The following is a 24,890-nucleotide window of genomic DNA, read 5'->3' on the forward strand; positions in this document are numbered from 1 at the left end:
AAAAAGTGACTGTAGGCAGCCAGCACTGAAGATGGAGACTAGGTGAGGAGTTCTCAGATCAAGGTGAAAGACAAGAGAGAAAAAGAGGCCATCTACCAGGAGTTTACCAACTCAACCTTTGTTTTAATACACGATACTGGAACTGCAATATGACAGCTACAACCTTGCGCCTCCTTGTTTTTCATGCTGCTGAAGAGGTGTTTTCCGGGAAATCCTTCAAGGTTCCAGCGCCTCAGAAGACATCACTTCCGGTGCTGGGCCCTTTGCTGACGTCACTTCCGGACCAGAAGACATCACTTCCAATTCCGGACCTTTTGATGACGTCACTTCCTTTACGGGATTTTAAAGCTTCCATCTTTGTCTGTAATAATCAGTTCTGTTTTGGACTCTGTTCTATGTACATTGTGCTTCAAAAACTTAACTTTTGCAGCCGGGAAAACAATATACGGGTAGCTGCCCCAAATCTTTATGATGTCTGTGTTGCTTTATTGTCACAACTCATAATTTATATTATTTTTACACTGAAAAAGCATGCATAACAAGAGTATACATAATGCATTTGTTTGGCAGAAAAGTGCACTGCTTCAGAGTCCCGGGTAATAATTGTAACCTGATCACCACCACCACTTGAATTTGCACAATGTGCCTCTGAGTGTTAACTCTTGACTACTCAGATTTTCCTCTGACTTCTTTAAGACTTTCCAGTTAGTTTACTCAGTTCTATAGGCCTGAGTGAGAATGTGTAAGCTGCATTAGACTGGTGGCTTCATATCCAGGAATAATTCAAAGCTAGCTCCCAATGCTGCTGGGATAGGCGTTGGTCTCTCACATTCTTGTATTTGAATCAGCAGTTTTCACAGTTAATGGATTAATAAACTTTTCATTCACACACAGCAGTAAAACAGAACTGTCTCAATATCAAATAAAATACTAATGTAACAAATGCATATTTTGATTCTGTGTCTTCTGTATTGCACGGACTTGGATAGCAGCATCCCAACATTTTCTGAATGCCATTGATTCAGTTTCAGGGTCATGGAGGTCCAAGTTTCTCAAGGCAATACCAGGTGCAAGGCAAAGGTCAACTGCTTGCCACCTTGCTGCACTTACAGAAGCAGGAAGATGCAGAGTGCAGGCCCCTAGTCCTATCTTTCCCATAGAACTGCATCACTGTGCACTGCCTGCTAAACGCAGTTGGTTATACACTCTAGGTGTGTGCTGATCATGGTTGGTTGACACAAGGAGAGACATGACAGATAGATAGATAGATAGATAGATAGATAGATAGATAGATAGATAGATAGATAGATAGATAGATAGATAGATAGATAGATAGATAGATAGAGGAAACACTGCTACAAAGAAAGGTACCAAAATGTTAAAAAAAAGGCAGGCGGTGTGGTGTTCTGGTTAAGGCTTTGAACTTCAAACTGTGAGGCTGTGGGTTCAATTCCCACTATTACCCCTGTGTGACCATGAGCAAGTCACTCAACCTGCCTGCTGCTCCAATTGGAAAATCAAAAGAAATGTAACTGATTACATCACAAATGTAAGTTGCCTCGGATAAAGGCGCCAGCCAAATAAGTAAATGTAAATGTTAAAAAATGGGGAAAAATACTAGAAAGCACACAAATAATTTGAAAAAACAAAGAATGAGACACCAAGGCAAACAAGTATAACACTAGAGCGAAGTGCAGCTGTCTACCTCTCTGTTACTTCTCTTGTCCCCTTCCAAGAAGCAGAGCCACTGGTGTAAGTAAATGGGTAACAGGAAGGGATGAGGAGGAGTGGAAAATTACAACAAATTACAAAACAACTGCAACAGGTGACATATTTGTGTATGAGTTACTAAATTATTGCAGAAAACAGATCCAATCTATCCTCACTCCCTCCACTACGAAGATCAGTTAACTGCCATGGCCTCTCCTGGAAGACAACTTGTAAGCAGACAGTGCAGATATCATTAGTGTACATTAGTGAGAATGTTAAGTTTTATTTACATAACATTTTCCCCAAACATTAGGTTACTGTACAAAATTAAAAAACATATGTACAGATACGTAATACCACAGGGTGAAACAAAATATCATATATAAAATACAGTACATAAAAGAAACAAAAATCAGAATCACAAATAGTAAGCATGTTCATTTCTGCCATTTACATTAGACCTTCTTAATTTGTCATGATTTTCGATTATTACCTAATAGGAAAAAAAAATATATTTTGCCGAGTTATGTATTCAATCAAAATAATTACTAAACCAGTTAAAGTCCTGGTAAATTTTTTAGAGATGATTTAAGACAGGTTAGTAATAAGGTTAAGTCTGAAGGCAGCACACAGAAGACTGTTTACTATTCATCTGGATATATGCTTATTGCAGTTCAAAAAGATGGAATTAAAATCGAAGAATTTTGTTGACACTGTGTATGGCTGGCCATTGTATGTACTGTATGAAGTCTGTGTATTCTCTCTCTCTCTGTATAGGTTTTCCTCTCACATCACCAAAGGTATGTGTTAAAACTGACCCTATGCAAGGATGTGTGTGTGTGTGTGTGTGTGTGTGTGTGTGTGTGCTGCCCTGTCCAGAGCTGATTTCTGCTTTGCACCCAACACTGCTAGGACAGATGCCAGGCCTCCTGTGACTCTGAATTAAAGTAAGTGGAATGGACAATGTTATGGTAACAAAAGAAAATAAGAGAATATGAACAAGAGAATAAAAAAGGAAAGAACAGATGAATTTTACAGATTTTTGCAGAGCACACGTCTCATTTACAATCTCAGAATACTTAACACATTTAGAAATGTAAAATGTTATAAAGATTGACTGGAATGAGTGGGTTCCAAAACAGATGAGTAGATGTAAGTTGTTAAAATATCATTCAATAAGAAAAATAGAAACAGAAAGGTAAAAACAAAACCAACACCTTTGTCAAAGATAAAAGAAGGAGTGAGTGAAGGACACTTAGAGTGTGTATCTGCAAAAAAATAAAGCTAAGGGTTATTCAGATGCTGAAAAAAATGCAAAAGTTTTGTCTGTGTGTCATACATGATAAAAGATACACAGCTAAAATATATAGAAACCTTTTGTGTCTTTATCAGCATAGGAATGTGAGATGGAGACTTTTGCCATGAGATTCTTTAAAGTCACGCCCTACTTACAACTATTTTCAAACAAGACCATGGTCATCAGGTGCATTCCGGCACTTAACTTGGACAGACACCAATCCATTAAAGGGCATACTTATGAACACACACATACTTACAAAGATCCAGTTTAGAATCACCCATTCATCTAAATATGGTAGCGAGAAACAATGAAGTCAAATGAATTAACATGAAAATTGTCGATCAGTTACACAGCAAATTGATTAAATGCATATCAATAAACTATGCTGAAGTAGTTGGTGCTGATCGTGCGGAAAATGAAAACATCAATTTGTAATATCCCATAGAATATCTACAAGCATTAACAGCGTCCAGTCTTCCACCGTCCGAATTACTACTGAAAGAAGGATGTATCGTAATGTTATTGCATAATTTATGTATGAGTGATGGGCTATGCAATAGGACAAGATCAGTTATATTCAAAATTGGTCGAACAATTCTGACATGTAAAGTTTTAGTAGGCGAGAAGAAAGTTAATGTAGTACATCTTCCGCAGATAACATTAGACACTAAAGGAGATCTTGATATGTCATTCTTATTAAAACGTTTACATTTTCCCATAAGAATAGTTTTTGCTATGACAATTAAGATATCACAGGGACAAATATTCGAAAACTTTGGTTTATTTATTAGAGAGAAAGAAACAATATTCACTCACGGGCAGTTATACGTTGCATTGTCACAATGTAAATCCAAACACGGAATCAAAATTCAATGTGATATTGACTAAAAGTCAATTCCAAATATTGTTTTAACTGATGTTTTAAAGTTAAAGTGAAAATAATGCATATGTAACAATTCCCATGAAAATAACAATCTCTTTAAATTGTATATCTAGTTAACCAAATCCGGGGGTTGGCAAGCGAAGCGAGCAGGGGGCAGAGCCCCCTAATTTATCTAAATTCTTTAACCATAAATGGATATTTCATTGATGTGTGGCACAATGGAGCAATGTTTGGCACCGTTGTCTTGTAGATCTAGAGAATCTGGCTCAGATAGCAGCCTGGGCACTGCCTGTGTGTACGTGTTATTCTGGAGTTTGATCAGACACTTGTTCAGGTCCTCCAGCTTTCTTAGCACATCCCACAGATACAGTAAATGCCACCTCTAAAGTGCCCCTGCATAAGTCAGTGTACCTACCACCTGATGGCATCTGCACAGACTCCAGCCACCACAACACTGAGCTCCACTAAATGGGTTAACTACTGGCTGGGCAGCAGCAAGATGAGGAAAAAAAACATCAATTAGCATAATAAACTGAAAAAAGCAAATGGACAATTGGTACACTATGTGGATCTGTAAAGGCTTGATGACTGGCTTGATGTTAAATAATCCTGCAAACCATTTATGTATCCCACAAAAAAAAATCCTGTCTTACTTTCCTTTAATTTAAGCTTACACTCTGATTCCACATAGAAATAGCATTTGTATTTCCCACCATGTTATAATTCAGTTTCACAAAAAAATTAAAGACAGGCAATTCATAGGCTACAGTATATCAAAGAGAATGGTTATGTATTTGCCTTCCTCAGTGTAGAGATCTGTGCAGCACCATCTGTTGGCTCACCATAGAACTGTACATAGTTGGTAAGTGAACTGCACAGCTTGAGCACCACTTAGCCTCTACAAAATGCAAACAAACTTGAAAATAAAAAAATGGCCATTAGAATTTCGAAATCAGTTTAACTAAGTAGCATGTTTGAAGAGAATACCTATAACAGGCTTCAGGAGGTTAATTCTAATATGAGGATGATACATATAAGTGAAGAGCTATGAAACAAGCCCTTAAAAATGTTCAGCTCTGTAATACAGCCTTCGCAATGGCGTCCAGCAGAGACAGTAACACACCTCCCTGGCAGCAAGCAGGCCCTCTGCCATTGGGCCTCTGCCTTTCTGTGATCATTAACTTATATGTTCAGCAGAAGAAATAAGCCAGAGGAAGAAAGTCACATTGTTATAAATAAAAAGCCATCCACTGGGAGAAAGAACACTGAGGGGGAGGGAGGGGGTGAAAGGCAGAGGTGGGCATTTTAGTGTCGTTCACAGCAAGCACCTCATTCAACAGTAAGCTAGTAACGAGTGTGCGATCAATCAGTCTATTGTATAGCACACATTTCATAGTGAGCACATCATAAGGCACTTAGGAAACAGCAAGGATATAAAGAGCATGGAAATGCTGATAAGTCACAAGGTGCCCAAAAACTCCCAATATTTTAACTGGACTTAAATGTGGAAATCACCATTGTATCCTCCTTAGAAGAAACATGAGGAGTGTCCTTAGGGTAGCCACATAAAACGAATTGTGACTGGGCCAATAAGTCCACCCTGAAGGAGAATTCACCTATGGTTTTTATTTTTATTTCTCTCAAAGTAAGTAGTAGAGATTTTCGTTTCACTGATTCTATCATTAATCCCATTTTGCTTTCATTTCTATTTTTCTCTCAAAGTCATTTCATTCAGTACAGGGACACTTGGCCAGCAATGCTTACGGAACACACACATACAAGTGTGCTTCAGTCAGGCTGCAGCACATTTGAGGGCACCTCAGTTACTATGGTACAATCTGCCCAGTAAAGTACTCCTGTAGGCTGACCGTAGAGATTTTCCGCACAGCAGAGCAGAAGTGTTTGTTGGTTAGATGCTATTTTACATGATCTGGCAGGACGACGGCACCAAGCCAAGCGTGTTTAAAATCTGCCCTCCAGACCAAACCCTTCCATCATGCCATTCCAATAACAGAAGCTATCATTGTGTATTTTATATATAAATATATAAATCCTGTATATATATATATATATATATATATATATATATATATATATATATATATATATATATATATATATATATATAAATAAAATATACACACACACACACACATATACATACACACACATCCCCTTTTTCTGGTTTCTTTTGACCAATTGCACTAAGAAGATTTACAGTCTTAATATAAACATATGACAGAAACAGCACAACATTTGTAGAAAACGGCAAATTGCCTTGATAATTCAGAAGGCACCAACTGTACTACACAACTAGGTGTAAGTGACAAAGCAAAGCTGACTTTCTCTTCCTTAGTATAAAATCACAATGCAGGTTTAGTACAGCGAAGCTAAGAAAGCCAGCTGAATTGTGATTCTCAACATTTCCTAAGGGTCATGCAACTGCATATAGAAAATTATGCATTTGAAAGGACTTGAATGGACAGGAATCAATCAGTACTGAACTGTACTAAGCCATCTAGTTTTGAACCATAAATATTAAAAATGAAAACTAAAGTTGGCATAAATGTAGCCAGAAAATCCAACGTGTAGTTCAGTGCTGTCACACTTTTTAATACGGGTGTCATTATACTGGCAAGCTTCTGTTAATATTTTGTAGCTCCCGGTTTTCTTAGTACCATCAGGTTCCAGTATTATTTTGTCTCATTGTACACAGCAGTTAGCTCTCCCAAGGGGCTAACAGGTAAAAGTTACAAGATGACTGCACAAGTGGGTCTACACCTTTATTCTGTTTCGGCCTAAGCATTGTATTCCACCTACTGGAGATGTGAATATTTGCTGTAAACCAAAAGGACCAATCTTTAACATCAAGACAAGCTGACGACACGGGATCTTCATGTATAGTTCTGAATAAGAAGATATCTGCCCTTCACATTAAACAGCCATATTTTAGTCCAGTATCAGATTGAACTTGTAAATTTAAATAAAGAACTCACAGGATATTATCAATGCAGAAACTATCAACTCTTTTGTTAGAAAAGTACACAACATGAAATTCCAAAGTGAAAAAAAAAACTGAACCAATAAACCAAATGGATTTCCCAGTTAATGCCTAATATAAATACTTCTTTTTTTTTTTTTTTTATCTAAAACAGATTTCACTACAATGCATAGCCTCAGCTACTGAAAATTCACCAATGGAATAATCTGTGAAGAGGATACATGGATACAGAATTGTGGCTGTAACATCACCTGGTGCTGCAAATGGAACATGTGGCATAACAAAAGCAATTCACTGTGCTTCCAAGATTGTCTTATTACGAAACTAACAAGGCCAAACATGTAAACCATGAAACAAGTGACATAAAATTGTCATTCAAATACAGAATAATGTTCAAAAATTTCATTCGAACACCACACACAAGAAACACAGGACAAAAAAGAAGCAAAACCTCAATCTTAAAGAGAAGTATTTTAATAGATGAAGTGAGCTCAAGTCAAAATGTCAACCCCGTGCAATTACCTCTACTTTTAAAGATTCATATCGTCATTGCTGTAACATGTACAGAGTTCAGCACTATTCCTACAAAATGTGCTAATCAACAGGCAACACCCAAAGGGTGCTAACGGGGTCGGATGTCATCAGCAAGGCTCAAGCCAAATAATGGCTGCAGCAACTCGCCCACACTCCTTTCTCCTCTCCATTTTATTCCATTCAGGACTGAAGAATAGACCAGAGTTATCCACCCACAGTGTTCCAGTATGACAGGAATATGTTCTTACTTTCCTCTTTATACTTTATAATTGTGTCTCCCTAAATTGGACTGGTATGGATGTGGTTGCATCCTGTCCTACAATTGGCACTACTTCAACAGACCCTGTGCGACCCTAACTTAGACTGAGTGTGTTTGATAATAGACGGATGGTGAACAGATATTTTAAGTTAAAGTGGGCATAGACTACATGATTTTTGACACTGAAATGAGTTTACCAACTCATCGGTACCAACAGCTAATTGGTGGCAGGCATAAGCTATGTAACTTTACAGGTTCATGAAAGGTTGGAGATCTTTGCAACATGCTCACATTAGACTGCATATTAAATTCACGGTACCAACTCAGTTTGGCACTATGGAACATGAAGTGATTTTTCATTTTATGCATTTTTACAGCAGGCTAAATGTAGCTGAGCTCACAATCATCATTTGCTTGATTAGCCTGTATCTTATGGCTAGCGTACTACTTACTATTACTTACTACTAGTGTTACTTACAGTATGTTAAAAGTACAAACATGCAGTGAAGGGATTTGTAGTTGATAGATAACAGCCCTTGGGATTTCCACTTTGAACGCTTAATCGTGATATTATTTAGGGGAAACTAGGATTTGCCCCCTGCTTGCTTAGCTTGCCAACCCCCGGGCCTACACTACGCCTCTTTGCAGTTCTGCCGCTCGCGTATGGGGTTGCGGACGTACAATTTAAACAGATTGTTATTTTCATGGGAATTGTTACATATGCATAATAGAACTACTGTAACTATTTTATTTTACAGCGAATAATTAACCATATTAAAAAATAATAAAACATAATACTGTAATTTGAAAGTAAATTATGTTTCATGTTACGTAAAGAGTTATTCTTTGCGTAATATGATTTTGTTCTGATTTGGCTTTGAAATTAACACACAAATACTTTTTAAACTTACACTTTTACTGCAAAACGTCAGTAAAAACAATGATTTTGTTCTGATTTGGCTTTGAAATTAACACACAAATACTTTTTAAACTTACACTTTTACTGCAAAACGTCAGTAAAAACAATTTTTTGAATTAAATTTTCGTCAATATCGCATTGAATTTTGATTCTGTTTTTGGACTTTCATCATGACAATGCAACATATAACTGCCCGTGACTGAATTTTGTTTCTTTCTCTCTATTAAATAAAACGACTTTTTCGAATGTTTGGCTCTGAGATTTGTTAATTGTCTTTGCAAAAGCTATTCCAACAGGAAACTGTTAACGTTTTAATACGAATGGCTTATCAAGATCTCCTTTGTGGTCTAATGTTATCCCCTGAAGATTTACTACATTACCTTTCTTGGGTACATCCTTCTTTCTACAGTAATTGAAATGGAGGAAGACCAGGCGATGTTAACAGTTGTAGATATTCTTCAGGATATTGTAAGTTGATGTTTTCATGTTCCGCACAATCACCACCAACTGTTTCAGCATAGTCTACTGATATGCATTTAACCAATTTGCCTTGTAATCGATTGGCATTTTGGCATTAATCTGTTTGACTTCATCATTTCTCGGATTGCCCGCGTACTCATTTTTACTGTTGATAACCCTCCATGATGAAATTCTTCAATAAGATTTGCACATAATACATCTTCTTTAATTGGGAACTTAAAGCGAGGAAAACGTTAAAATTTATAAGAGAGAGCAGGAACTGTGTCTGACAAAAGTATTCACATGAATGAGAGGTCAGAGTACCGTGTGCATGGTTGAATATGGTTGAGAGGACAGCGCGAGTTGAAAAAATCTCATTGCCAAAGTCTCATCTCACAGGACTTGAAAAAATCTCTTCAAAAAAGTCTCGTCTCGTTGCGTCGCAGGATTTTTTTTATAAATAGAGAGATATCATACTGTGGGCAGTTTCTTGTCACAACTCAACCAATTTGTCTGCACACCCACAAATATTTAGCAACTGTGCTAGAAACAGCATACACAACAGCTAACAACACCAAGTGGATTCCTGATTGGTCAATGAGAATTGGAATGCAGCCTCGGCTTTAGGACCTCTTATACTAGACAAACTCAAACCAACAGCGCGTAAATTCTTTCGACATATCAGAAAAACATGGGGAGTCTGTAAGCCGCTTGGATGAGAACAGAACATACTGTACCTCCTACCTTCTACATAGCGACACTATGACCTTTAACAACTTTCATTTTGTGTCGATCTTATCTGACATCCATTTGGGTGCTCTCAACCCGGGCAAAATATCACATAGTGCATGACTGCCTTAACCAATTGCAAATAAATGAAAGGCATAAATGAAAAGGCTGGAATATTCTTCTCTGCTCTGGAAAAGCTTAACCCAGCACTTCAGTAAAAATCTGACTGTTGTAGCATTCCACTTTGGTTTAATTTCCCTAATACGTTATTTTGGGCCAAATGTATGATCAAAACCACTCGTCTTACTGTTTTATACACTACATAGAACACACACAGTGCATAATGGGTATCTATTGTATCCTCACATTACGTGAGAAAGCTTTTATTAGATTATGGTGAGTTTATTATATTCACAAAGATATTCAGGAATCAAACCCAAAACAGACTCTTTATTGTCACCTGTTATTACAGTAGCCTAGGCAATACAGCTAGTTCTATTTTCTGGTGCCCTTTCAAAGTGATAAAATCTTAACTCTTCTCACCTCTCTACACTCAGGTTACTATGAGACCTCCAGATGGTCTTTATCTTCTAACCTCAAGTGCCAAACTGCTTGAACCCCTTCTCCCTCACAATGTAATCAGCAACCATCGCTCCTTTCCGCAGATACATCACATTGCATTTGCCGTGACCTGGAGTCCTCCATATGGTGCTACACTTTTTTCTTTCAACAAATGATTGCTCGGGAATATTATAATAGGCTCTTTCTGCCAGTGTAGCCTTGGACATGGCCCATCTATCACAATATACTCACACAGACAAAAGCAATATTATTATACGCTATTCCATAAAAGTTACCTACTTGACTGTTGCCTTTCTTACAGCTTCAATTTTCTAACACAATACAGCACATCACCTTAGTGCAGTGAATCAAATTCATATTCATGTGCTTTATGTCATTTTGGTAGGGTGGGGATTGCTGCTGGCTGCCAAGAGTCAGGTCAGAGTTGGTGCGGGGGGATTTATAGCAGCAGTATTAGAATTTAGTGGGTTATGTTTAAAAAAAAAAATGTTTTTAATTTTTCATACTTTTACTGGCACTATGGTCAGCATTTGTTCCTGCCTTGCACCCAATGCTGCCAGTATAGGCTCTGGGCCGTTAAGTGGATTAGGCAGATTCAATAAATCAATTGAATGATAGAGTGGCATCCTGATATAAATAACAGACTGAATAAAAGGCAAAAATTACATTTTTTAGTGCTAGCTAAAGTCAGGTCACTTTTTATACAAGAGGTCTACATGTATTACAAATGAAATGTGGTTCATCATCTCCTCTTTTTTCCTTCAAATTTTGCTCATGATCATCCTCCACACTAGCACATCGACAGGATGACAACATCTGTTTTGTCTCTTCTTGCCCAAACACAGCTTGACTCTATTGGCCAGAACCTTCCTGGCAAGCAGAAATGCAAGACCCCTCACCCCCACCTTGTAGTAATCTCCCACTAGCCTTCAATATCAGGGGATTACCAGCTGAGACGTGATGAGGTGACGGATGTCAAGACAGCATGGCACGCTTCGCTGTGCCTCACTGGACAGGCCCAGTCTGTTCCCTGAGATAAACTATTATAAAGTATTAGTTCAAGAATTGCATCTTCTTTTTGCCTTTCTTTTAGGCTGTCATACCTCTCAAAACAGGCCACACTCCATAAATGTGAGGAAAACAAAGAAAATGTACTTGTGTCCTGCCCTCAGAATCCCTGCTGTGTGGATTATCCATTGACCACACATAGTAAGACTAAACGGTAGGCCCGGCTGAGGCTGTCCCATTGGCTCACAGCTCCAGAGGTCCACAGTCACTGCCTGCCTGCTTCTCCAAGCTGATTAAGTTAATGGAGCATCTTTAAGTTAGTGTATTTGAGTGAGCCAGCCTTGTGATGCACAGGTGCCCTGTCCAGGGTTGGTTCCTCCCTTGCTCCCAATGTTGTTAGGACAGACACTGCCCGCTGTGAACCCTGATTTGAATGAATGTTCTGTTACATCGGCTTACTCCCACATTTAAAAATGTTTGCGATTCATTCAGTTTTTCCATCAACAAAAAAAAAAAAAAACAGATGGAGACAAGCATCCAACACTGATGGGAAGGACACTTGCATGTTTATTTGATTACTATAGACTCTGCGTTCTTTTTATTTTCATGTTCGAGTTATTTTAACCACTGGTTTTCCTGCTTCTAATTGTGATGTCCCGTGAACGGACTTTTAAAAGACAGCGCCCAGCGGGAGACTTTGAACTGAAAAGCAACACTGACCAGTCATCATCATTTTGATAATAATAAGGCATACGCACTAATCGTGGCATCAGAGTGGCTACGTGTTGCACTTTGATTTGCACACACAAGAAAACTGTTACTCTGCACATGTGACAATAAGGACCCCGTAAATCTATAATAAAAATGATGATGAAGCAGCCCATCCCAAACTTTCATACAGTATTTCAAGAAAACGGTAAATTATTTCTTTAACTTCTTTCTGGACACATCGAGCCACAATTTACTCCGTGAACCATTCATCCATTCATTTTCAAGCGCACTTATCAAGTTCAGTCTTGCGGGTGGACACCTACCTCAAGTACATCTTGATGACGCCACAACAGCATGCCTACGATTTAAAGTTAATATACACGTGGCACTTCTTTACAGTTTGCAGCTTCCAAGTCACGTTAAAAACAAATGCTGGCACCACCTTGACTGTCCAGTATATCTTTGAACTTCATTTTGTATCAACTTTTACCAGGAACGAAACAAACCCAAACCATTGAGTGGTGTGTGCAGCACGAGTTATAGCCAATCACTGACTGTTACGTCACCATAGCCTCGTTGCGAAACTTCGAGGCGAACACAGGGGTAAAGGGCAGATTTTTATGAAATTTGCTTTCCGCGTAAACGTCGGGTTTTATAAAAGAAATCTTAACGGGAGAACATATGTATATTTACAGCAACTCTGACCCATCCATTTAGGAGAAACTGAGAAATTACAACACCGTTGATAAAGTAGGGAAACACGTGTAGTAATTAATATCTCTGTGCGTTTACATGGCCAGCATTTAAAACAGTGGTCTCAAACTCCGGTCCTCACTGAGGGCCTCAGTGGCTGCAAGTTTTCATTCTAACATTTTTCTTAATTGGTGACCAGTTTTTGCTGCTAATTAATTCCTTTTCCTTTCATTTTATTTGACTTGTTTCTTAAGAGTTGTTCCCCTGAATTTCTTCATCATTCCTCTGAAGTGCTTCATTTCTTTCCTTAAATGGCACCCAAATAGAAATGAACTATGAAGTGAGTGAGCCAACTAAGTCAGGGCCTCAAACTCCAACCAATTTCACTCCAAACGGTTGCTTAATTAGGATCTGATTCTTGTCGTTAATTAAACCCGTTCTTTAATTCCATGGCTTTTTGCTGCTCTTATTGTGCAATAGCATACATTTCTGAAATTGTTGATTTTCTCTTTTCTAAGAGCAACATTAAAATGTTTTGAAGACCTGAGCAGATCAGCATTCCTGAGACCTTCACCTTATTTTTATTTTCAGATATTATATGATGGACACGTTTGCTGGTCATGTTGTGGCTCATTTTGTATCTCATTATTGCTTGGCTGCTAATTAAGGAAAAAGAAACAATTGAGCATTCTGGGTCTTCAAGAGCAAGTCAATTAAAATTAATTGAAAAGAAGTTAATTAGCAGCAAAAACAGGTCACTAATTAAGTAAAAGGTCAGTATGTAAACCTGCAGCCACTGCGGCCCTCCAGGACCGAACTTTGAGATCACCGATTTAAAACCTCAATAGGTTGAAATCGACATACAGATTTATTTTAGTTTACTTTTAAGAGGGCCAGTGCTGCTTATTTGCACTGAAGCACTTAACATGGGTTTTCCTCAGTTTATATCAGCTACCTCTTGTAACTTCTCAGGATTAGAAACCAATGCAATTCCTTGTTCTTGGTAACGTCATTGCATTAAGTAAAACAGCAGGTGTGATTCATAGTCCTGGGCGGAGTATAATGCCCTCCAGCCCGCAACAGGGCATGCAGTATGTTACTAAAATAAATCTCTAATAAATGGTTGCTTTTTTCTCAGAAGTTTTAAGGATACCACTAACTTATATTTATATGTAAATAATCAGTGTATATGATAATTTAATTCCTACCTAGTCGTTCTTGCAAAAAGCAAAGAAACATTCTCTATAAATTATGAATTAGTCTACTGTTTTAAATTTAGCTTGAGAGAGGTCACTTCAACAGCTATATTTTATATACAGTATTTCCCTCATTTACATGTCAGATAGCTGCTTCTGTTGGCAAAACAGATCATTTTTTAAATGATAGCAAAGTTGCGCACACTCTTGTCTCGAATGCTTGAATGCACTCCCTTGATCGGAGGAAACCTCTGTCACACACACCACTGTGGCATCCTGTGGCATAGGATGAAAATAAAAAATTAATAATGCTCCAGAATTTCCATTAATCCATCCATTTTTTATCCCACTTATTCAGAACAGGAAAGCTAGAGCTCAATTTATATTGTCAGCGTAACTGGTGGATTGTGACCTACCCAGGACAACTTCCTCAACCCCCACTGACAATCGTGCTTGATTAATCGAAGGGGGACGGGAACTCCATTTGCCGCTAGCTCAGACAAAGATAGGTAGGCCACGCTAAATTCACAGAGGGGGAACGGGGGGGTCGCAACAACACAAAGGTTGGGAATCACTGGTATACAGTACACTAGTCATTGTAACAGCAATCATGCCATAGCATGTGCCAGCTAATAGTGGCTACCTGATTAGATAATGGTTCCCTGACCCCCAAAGTGCAGAGGAGAGGCTCAGTTGTGGAGCGCACCACAGAACTCCTCAAATGCAGGTTCCAGTGTCTGGATGTGTCTGGTGGGAGGGGCTTCTTTACCAGCCAAACAAGGTAAGCAACATTGTGACTGCATATATATGAGGTTCATTAGCATAGTCCTTATATGGTTGTTTCAGGGTGGCCGGGATTTATGGCACATTCACATACACAAAATTTGCAAGATGGTTGTGATTTATAAAGAGTAAATTGCATAGAAATGTGTGTTTTGTACAACTCAGATTTTATAAATGACATCCTTGATCTTTTGTCACTGCAGCTCAATTCCAGTTTTACCATTTGGATATGACACACACTCAATGTTTTTAGATATGTGTCAATAGCATAAAAACAAACAACACATGGAACTGGAACTTGGAGTATGCAACACTAAATCCGGTATGTTTAGTATGTAACTTGACTGTGACCTGGGTTTGAACACTTGGATTGGAATTGTCATGAAATTTGCACTCCATTGTTAATTTTACAGCACTCTTTATGAAATCTTTAGATCAATCCATCCATTATCCAACCCGCTATATCCTAAGTACAGGGTCATGGGGGTCTGCTGGAGCCAATCCCAGCCAACACAGGGCGCAAGGCAGGAAACAAACCCCGGGCAGGGCCCCAGCCCACTGCAGAATCTTTAGATCTTTTTGTTTAAAAGAGTAATAATTGCAATGCCTCAGCATATCACTGGATACAAAGCAATAAGCATTTGGTGCTACTACTACCAGCCAATACAGCCCAATTGCTATGTGTTTTCTGGTGGAACTATCACCTGTTTTACTGAAAATGTCTTGCGGACAGACATCATCATGAGTAATCAAAGATCCCCATCAACATTCTGAAATTGTCAAACCACCATTTTGTACCCAAACCCGCCACATCTCACCCCCACCACTCCTGTGATAATTGTGCTCAAACCAACAGCTACGATCTTTCATTTTCTACTTCTCTTCTTTGCCATCTTGAGGTGACAAATTTCCTGACAACCCTGCTAAAAAAAGTATGAGACAGTGCATGAGGGAAACTTGCTGTTGGTGTTCATGGTGGTCCTAATAACAAATCTGTCCTTGTCAAGTAAGTGAGACACACTTTGGATAGATATCTGTACACACTCAAATCAGATGTAGATTGCTTGCAAAATTTGTTTGAATGGACAAAGAAAAAAATCGGATATGAGGTAAAAATTGGAATTGAGTAGTTGCAGTGACCATACTGAGTTGCAATAGTGCATCAAAATTTCAGGAAGCTTCAGAGAAAACTAAGTAAAAATAAAATGGGACACACCTGTAGTCTGCCTCATGGTGGTTGTATCTTTGTGGTTAAGGTGTTGGAATATAAACCAGAAAGCTGCCAGCTAAATCTTGTAAAAGAGGATCAATTTTCCTTTATGATAAAGCACCTTTGGGTGGTCATCCACTTATTTAAGAGGTCATTTATTAAAAATGAGGTGCAGTTCGGCTTTAGCAGTGTAGTGAAATTTGAGTGAAGGTTATATGACACTCCTATCTGGGGATGGCCGTCACATTAACAGTAATGGCATTGTGGCCTGGTATGAGTGTGTGTGTGTGTGTGTGTGTGCCCTGGCATCACTTCTTGCACTCAAAGATGCTGTGGTAGGCTCTGGTACAACATGAACAGATTAGAAAATGGATAGATGGTGCTATAAGTGGAACCGCTTCCTCAGCTGAGCCATAGCACTGCTGTTTCTAGTTTCACAGTGAAGACCTTTTCATGGATTGTAAGGGCCAAGCTTACAACATTGGAGGATGCGTGATAAAGTTATGGCAAAATAAAAGCTGCATACAGCCTGGTGACAGCACCCCATTCTGGCAGGAAGAGTCCTCATTTAAATAAATCCAGTTATTAAATGTTACCAATGCTATTGTCGTTACCATCACCACTTTTCTTTTTTTTACTCAGTCATCATAGTCAATAGTCAATGCTTAATTATTTCAAGAGTCAAAAATAACACAAGTCAAAAACATCAACCCTTTGTCGAGATAACAATTATTACCTAAAATAGATTTTCCTTTGATACAGCTCATCCCTTGTTGTCATTTTTGTCCTGGTACCATAATGAAAAAGAAAAAAAAAATGCCAGGGAATCCATTCATGCCACACAGCATTAAAGCAGTTGATTGCTGCAATGCAGGGTGATGGCTCGCTTCTTGGCTAAGCTTTTTGCCAAATTGAGAATTTGTTCAAATTTTCATCAGTTCCCGTCTTGACAAAGCAAGTGCTAGGCAGCAGGGGGCACAGGGGTGACCACACACAGGCTGAGGCCTGCCTGCTAAGTGTAGCCATCTGCCTGGACTCAGCAGGTACTAATGTTTCCAGAAGAGTCTCTGGGGAGAGTAAATGAGCGAGCTTTCCGAGGCCCCGAAGTTAACACACACCGGTGCTCTTGCAGCTTGTATCTTTTCACATTGACTAGGGGAATGTACTGGCCATGTCCCGGCTATTCAAAACTCTTTTTCCATGTCATTATGAAATGCAAATAGGAGCTGCAGCGCCCCTGAGATGTGTATTCGGCAGCCTTACACAGCGGATCAGAGAATTAGCTCCAGCAGCTTTGAATGATTCTGGGCAGAATTATCAGGTACATGTTGAAGTGTCAAGGCGTTAATTCACTGCCATCACGGCCTGACAAGTGCAAACAGGAAGCCTGCTTACAGGGTCCCGCTGCTTTTAAACTGGCCCCCATCTAATAATCCGCAATGAAACGCTAAGCTGATGAGGTGACAGCAGCAAGGCACCGTGTATATTTTACACTATGCAAGCTTCAACAGTACATGGGTAGACTGATCTTAAAATGGAAATAATAATAAAACTAAATGGTAACAACAGAGAGTCCACGTCTTTCACTGGCACTGCATAATTACAACTCTAATAGCACCAAAGGAAAATGTGAGAGGTTAGTGTCTTTATAAATATGACTTATATTCAGTCCTCACTGTGGTCTCATGCTGAGAGTTTGTTGTTTTAATTGGCCTGTAATTTGGAGAACACAATAAGAGCCGCCTAGGAGCTTCCATTACCCGCTTTTGCTAAAGAACACTGTCTTACTGGTACAAGTAAATAGATGGTTGTGTGCACCCCAGTGGTGTCTGGGTTTATTGTGCTCTGCTCAGCTGTACATTTGAGAGAAAATCACCGACAAATGACACAGAGCATGATTCATACGCACAATCGGCCAGAAAATAGAGGAGATGGGTGTTGGGTACATTATGAGGCGATCTTCCATATTGTGTGCCATACACAACCAGTATAAATATGAAGCAATGTCCCTGTCTTAAATGACAGGCATTCCTGCATATGCAGTGTGTTGTGTCGTGTAGACATCCACCCATGTATATGTTTTCAAATCAGCTTTATTCCTTTCAGGGTGGGTGGAGGGATGGAAGTAGTTTGCAGCAACATCATGCCCAAGGCAGGAATCAACCCTGATACGGGGTGACAATCCACTGCAGGGCACAGTCACTTGTATAGTGGGCAAAGTCTTGAAGTGCAGAGATCGGGCCAACACTTGAATCCAGGAGCTGTGACACTGTAGACTTTAACAAAGAAATTCACCAGTTATGTGGTGTCCGTATGCAAGACCGTGAATGCTCACACTTTTCTAAATATGTGGCCTCCATTACATTGCTATAATATTAATTTAGTTGACACTGCAACACAGTTGCTTACGTTTTTCTACTGGCAGATTAAGGGTCACAAAAATGGCTTTGGAGGAACATTTCATACACCACCTTCTAGATGTGTATACCTGTAGCAGTTACTCACACTCTTCCTTTTAATCCTCAAGAGCCTTTCAGGTACCCCAGTGAACAACATGTCTCCTCGGTGCTGGGTGTAATTTCAGCTGAAGCTTTGGACTGGACATTTTTTGAAGACAACAATGGGTGAAGTATACAAAGACTTAGGAAGAGGCATCAGGACATTGGTCAAAGACTAAATTATCGAACGCGGCTGGCATACCTTCTTTTATGATATCAGAAATTTGGACTGGAAGGCATATTAAAATTGACATTGCTAAGTAAATGAGCACATCTGCAGTCAGAGCATGACAGAGAACTGAACCAATAAAATTGTGGTTGACATTCCAAGGCTTTAATCCCTAACTTACACTGCCTCTTATCGATCAAAGGAATTGAGGCGATCTTTAAATGAGCAAGCTTCTAATTATCGATACCAACGACAAGCACTTATGAATTGAAAATGAAACATTTTATAACCTCACTCTGCCCATTAGGGGGCTGCAGGAAACTCAAACTGTACAAGACACAAGATCAGAATGAACTCAGGGCTGGACATCAGCTTCACTCACAACAGGTCAATTTAACTAATGCACCCTTCTTTAAGAGTAGCATGCGGACACAAGTAGAGCATGAAAACCTGGCTCGCAAAGCACATCTCTGTATTCATTCATTTTCTCAGTCTCTGTATTCATTCATTTACTCAAACTTTTTACTTCAATACATTGGCAGAGCAGCCTGAGCCTCAACCACAAGTTGAAAACAGACTTGAATGAGACACCGGTCTGTTACAGGACACACCAGAGTGCATACAAAACCTGTTTAGAATCACCAACTAACCTAAATGGCACATCTTTATGATGATGATAAGAAATGGAATACTTGGAGAAAATTCACACAGAGACAACAAGACCATACAAATTCCCCAAGACAGTGATGAAGCTGGAATTCAAGCTGAGGATTAAGGAGCTGTAAGGCCACAGTGCCCCATTAAGGTATGATTATGTTATATACTCAGATATTCTAAAATACATTTTTAGTAGCTTTATACTATAATTTATAGCATAAAATTCCTATTTGTGTGTGGGGATGGGGGTAAGGGTGAAGCCTTTCTCAGCAGCATCAGGATTGAGACATTAACCAGCACTGGACAGGGCCCAAGTCCATTGCAGGGCTTCATACCACATCTATTAAAGAATAAAACATATCTAGAATGTAAAAAGTATTCCATTTAAAACTCAAATGGCTTAACTTGTGTTATGGTCATTACAATATAACCAAGACACTGAAACATTTCAGTTATCATGCATGATGTAAGATCAAGTGTTTTTAGTTCTGCAGCTCTTCTATCAACATGTATTTTTCTATTTACTCGCACATTATGCACAAGCTTCTCTAGCCATGTTTGTTTATTTCGAGCACACAAACGGTGGGTTGCTTGCATGGTTGTACAATATTTCATAACACTAGCAATATCATCTTCTTTATTTTAATCCAATCTCTTCTGTCAGCAAATGTTTACATTTAAACTCGCACACAGCCCCCTTGTATATGAGCGGCTCTAGACCTGCCTTTTTATTACAAGCCTCCAAGAGTGCAGTATTAGGATCATCTTAGTAATGCGCAGTACTTTAATGTGAGACGAGTGTGTGTAAAAGTGTGCTTTAAGACAAGCATGAATTAAACCTTTTATTACAAAGCCAGCAAAGTAAGAGTCCTCGAAAGCATACATTTTATTGACATAACACGGCATTGTAAACCAATATATTGCGAATCAGTCCTACTGTAAGCAACTGTGTACTTTAATTACAATTTAACAGGAGTATTGTAACAAAAACATTTACTTCTAAAGGCTCTCAACCCCAGCAGGTTATTAAAGCAGCGACTGGCTATTTATTACTTTATGCTGGCTCCTTTGTCTACAGTAAATACAATCATGGTACAGCCTGTATTTTCAATAACAAAGCAGCATGCTCTAGTTTCGAGGCAGAGGATTGGAATTTACTTAATAGGACTCAGCATACAATATAGGACACACTCTTTCATGAAGAGCATAATATTCAGCTGCCACAAAAACAAAATTAAGAGCAATGTTGCACATTCATGTTCAGTAACAATGCTGCTCACATCATTGCTCACACAGATCTGATTTGTTTTGTAATGTGTACAATGGTGCTGGCATTTTGGGCTTTCTCTTATTAAAAATATTTCCTCATTGCAAGCTGAACAAGACCAGTAGAATAAGCACATGGGATGCATTTTTACACTATTACATCTTAATAAGCTTCTGTACCAACACCAAGACTTTGAACTAATCAAAGCTTTAAAGTACAAGGAAGAGCATCTGTCTGGCATAACTGGAAATGAACAGCACACGTTACAATTATTCAAATGATCTGCAGGTAGCCGGCATAAATACATTTTAAAATATTTTGGAGTTAATCAGGATACAACAAGTAAGATGCTTTGTTAAGATTTTTTTTTTTATTTGCACAAAACTGTTCTACATTATTTTTCTACTGCAACCAAGCTGCTGTATTTGTTATGTCAAGCTTGCATTAATAAGATAAGTCTAGCCAACAATCTGGAGAGGCACCATCCTGGGATATGAATCGTATTCACCCGGCGCTAAACGTCAGACAGCTGCTTTAGTCTGGCACCTTGATGCAGATTCTTAGGAAGGTTGTTGCAATGTCTCGACAAACACATTTAGAGGTCTGAAAAACAAAAAATCACCTGAGCATAAAAAAGTTGATGTCTCCCATATCATATCTGTTAAGAATCCTATGTTTCCTGAAGTCATCAGAATAGAGATGAAACAGTTATTTAAATTGCAAAATTGAAATTACAGTCATATCAAAGTGCTGTTTTGCCTCACAGGGCTGTCACTTTTTAGCGAATCTAATTTTCTTTCTGCGTATGTCAGCATTTGACAGGAGGTCGAAACGCGGAGAGCGATCGGAATTTTTTTTACCAAGGTTAGTGAAGGAACGGAGAGGAACAAAACAAAAAGCGAATGAAAATAGACACTTGAGCATACAATGCACTCCTCTCATCCGTCCACCTTCACTTCCTCTTGTGACTCAAACCACGAGTCCCACTTTCATGATAAGAGAAACTAAATGATATTTATATCAATGAAGTACCGTATTTTGGAAAACAAATGATGTAAAATATGCTTGAATCTGTTAGGAAAAGTACCATGTACTGTAATTCTTAAAAGATTCACTATAATGACACAGCAGATAGCCTTTGCAAAATCTCATTTTAGAACAACAGTCAACAAATCCATATAATTGCAGGATTGATTTAGGGTCTCTCTTAAGATGAAGCAGCATTTTGAATTCTAGCACCACTGGTATCAGGTGCAACAAAGAAACTTGACAAATAACCAGTGCTTAAATAAGAATAACATTAAACCCAAATTAGCAGTTTGTCAAAAAAATAATTATATATATATATATATATATATATATATATATATATATATATATATATATATACAGATAATGTAAAATACACAGCACATGTAGATCTGCCTGATGAAATATCCTAATAGAGTCTAAACAGTATTACTTACACATACTGTACAAGGCAAAATTGCCTGTGCTCCATTAACTGTTATTGTGTTATAATGTTATAATTTCCCTTAAATGTGTGACAACAGTTTTTTGGTGTATGCACTTTAGAGGGTTTAGAGGCTTAGCTTAGTGAATGTGCTGTGTACACTTCACACTGAGGAACATCCACCATTGTGACTATACATTCAGAGTCACTTCAGAAATGCATAAAAGAGTTAAACTGCCAGAATTTGAGCAGGTACATCTGTCACATATAAAGTGGCACAGCGTAACCACAAATAAAAGAAAAAATTACTTTGCTGTATACACTTTGGATTTTTTTTAAATTATCAATTTTCAGAAATTGATTTATTCAATGTGACATTTCCTTGAAATGTATTATTGGTATTTATTTAGCAAATGCCTTTATCTAAGGCGACTTACTGATGAAATGATCTTTGCTGCTGTTTGAAGAATCACATTATTGAGCGCTTTTTTATATACTGCTTTCTGATATGGGAAGGGGTGAGAGGTGTTATGTTTTCTTATTAGTTTGATGGGTTTATTTACTTATCTATTTATTTATTTTCTTTTTCTGCAATACAATGCTTGCACTGTTGTACTGCTCACGTAAATGTATACTTGACTGAACTTTGTTATTCTATGTGTTTTGTTATCCTAAATACAATTAAATTTATTAGGATCAAAATACATTTATTTTTTTTAAAACTTGGTCTGAGAAAACCGTAATAAAGGTCATATTTCTATTTCAGGAATTTCTGTCTTTTTAATATATGTGATTTGCAAACATCAGTACCCTGATAATAAAAAGGCAGGAATGCGATTTAAAGCAAATCTGTTGCCGCTTTTGGCACGATACTTGATTGGACGCGGCCAAAACTAAAAGATATATCGCAGAGTCAGAAATTCACTATTTATAAGACCAAGTGTTCCTTTCAAACATTACATATCTCTTTAAAAGTTATGTTAATATTAAGCACACATTACACATCTAACAATTCAAGTGCTCCTTCCAAAGAAGCAACCGCTCGATGTTTTTTAGATTTGTATGTGTCCCGTTTCCCTTAGAAACGGCAAACCGTAGACCGCTCAAGCATAAATATTTTTTTATAAATAGATAGATAGATAGATTACAGCTATTATATCTAAATATTGCCCGATTCTACATTGCAGCCCTCTTTTGCGTGGTAATAACTAAATATTTTTTAAAAGAAACATGCGAGGTAAATACACATTACAAAACATCAGCAAGTGTTGTTTAATGCAAAAATAGGACCCACCCCCCTCAAAAAAAAAAAAAAGTGTTTTTTCGGGAGAACATAATTTCCTGTCGGGAACAGTTTACTTTTGCTAAAGTCTCGAAAACCTTTTCGATTTAATTCTTTTGAGTTACGCACCTTGAGACATAACTCACCTTACCTGTTGTACTCGCTTGACAGAAGTTTGTAAAAGTTTACCACTTTTTGGATCAAGAATACATTCATGGCATCGCGTAACTGCAAGGTAAAAACCGGACACTCTCCTAGACACGCAGTACCTTCTTTTATTTTTATTCAAAGGAAACGGAGTTGGTCTCAGGCTAAAGCAAATAGATGCTTACATTTCTTTATTTACAACTGTTAAGTGGTCTTCGTGTAGAATAAAACGAGATTACTGAAATGAATTCACTACTGGCGGCCCTGGAGGCTTCTTTATTACGAGGGAAATTAATAAAGCAACACAGCGAGTCACTTTCTCATGCCGAATACTCCTGTTTAAATTAATTCGCTGTCGCTACTCTCGCAAACAATACATCTTCTCGTGTTTAAGTGGTATAAACTCCGAAGGCAAAAAAAAATAATAATAATAACCGACAGGACTGCAGACAAGCCCCACCACCTTATGTTCTAATCCACGATTTAGCAACACCAACCTGGCCTTCCCTCCAGCTGTCAAGTCACTTATCTTTGTAAACATGTTCATCGTTAAAATACAGCGGCAAAAATTTAAATGAAGATCTTACCTTTCCCGGCAATCCTAGACAGAAACAGCATTACAGTGTACACGCCAAGTCCATATTCTCTCTTGGTGCACATGTCTGCTGTTGGAGAGCTCCGTCAATGAGGCTACTGCTTAAAATACTTTTGTGACAAAGCGCGAACGTAGACGACTAGCTGGGAGATGTAAGAACAGCCCAAGGACAGTGCGAGCAAATCCAGTCTGGGTTTGATGATAATCTGTCAATGTGCTCTGATGTAACTGAAGTCAGCTGCGCGGAGCCGAGCTGCTTGATTTGAAAGCAGTGCTTCGCAGTAAACACCCGACTCTCGCCGTGCGCTGTTTCAGCACTGAAGAGAAGAGCGGAGTCCTTCAGCACCACGAGTGGACAGCTCCTCCCGTAAGTACCGCTACAGAGCGCAACAAAAAAATAAAGACGCGTCCGAGCGCCGCTTCAGGATTTGGGAGAGAAGCGCGCCTGCCGTAAACACCATCAGAGGACGCATTTAAAAAATGCACTTTATCGCTTCCAGAAAGAGGTTAAAATAGCCGTTCTCGTTATGAAGGCTACAATGTGCACTTCTAATCCCAGTATTCTTTCACACCAATGTTTGACACTTTTGAAAGTGTCTTGGCTCCAGGAAAACAATACAGTAAATTAAAACCATTGTTATGTCCTTGCAATTAAAATAAAATTAAATACAGTACTGAAAACTGAGTGATTGCCTCTGGGTTCCGCTTAGACACTTAAAATCAAAGAGCGCCCGTAAATACTGCCGTGGAGCGCACTCTCAAACATCTCACTAAGGCTCTCGCAGCGGCTCTGTTACACTCCATAGAGAATAGCGCCTCCAGTAAAAAGTGTCAAGAACACGGAG

General features: G+C 38.5%; 1 protein-coding gene across 1 annotated transcript in view; it reads right to left on the reverse strand.

Moving 5' to 3' along the window:
* The window catches only part of sez6b (seizure related 6 homolog b), a 592,309-nt gene extending 567,884 nt beyond the window's left edge, over window positions 1-24,425 (reverse strand). The window contains 1 exon segment of the mRNA XM_051930231.1: window positions 24,038-24,425. Within this exon segment, the coding sequence (XP_051786191.1) occupies window positions 24,038-24,110 (73 nt within the window). The 5' untranslated portion in view covers window positions 24,111-24,425.
* Window positions 24,426-24,890: the final 465 nt, after the last annotated feature.

The sequence above is a fragment of the Erpetoichthys calabaricus genome, chromosome 8 (genome assembly GCF_900747795.2).
Source record: "Erpetoichthys calabaricus chromosome 8, fErpCal1.3, whole genome shotgun sequence".
NCBI lineage: Eukaryota > Metazoa > Chordata > Cladistia > Polypteriformes > Polypteridae > Erpetoichthys > Erpetoichthys calabaricus.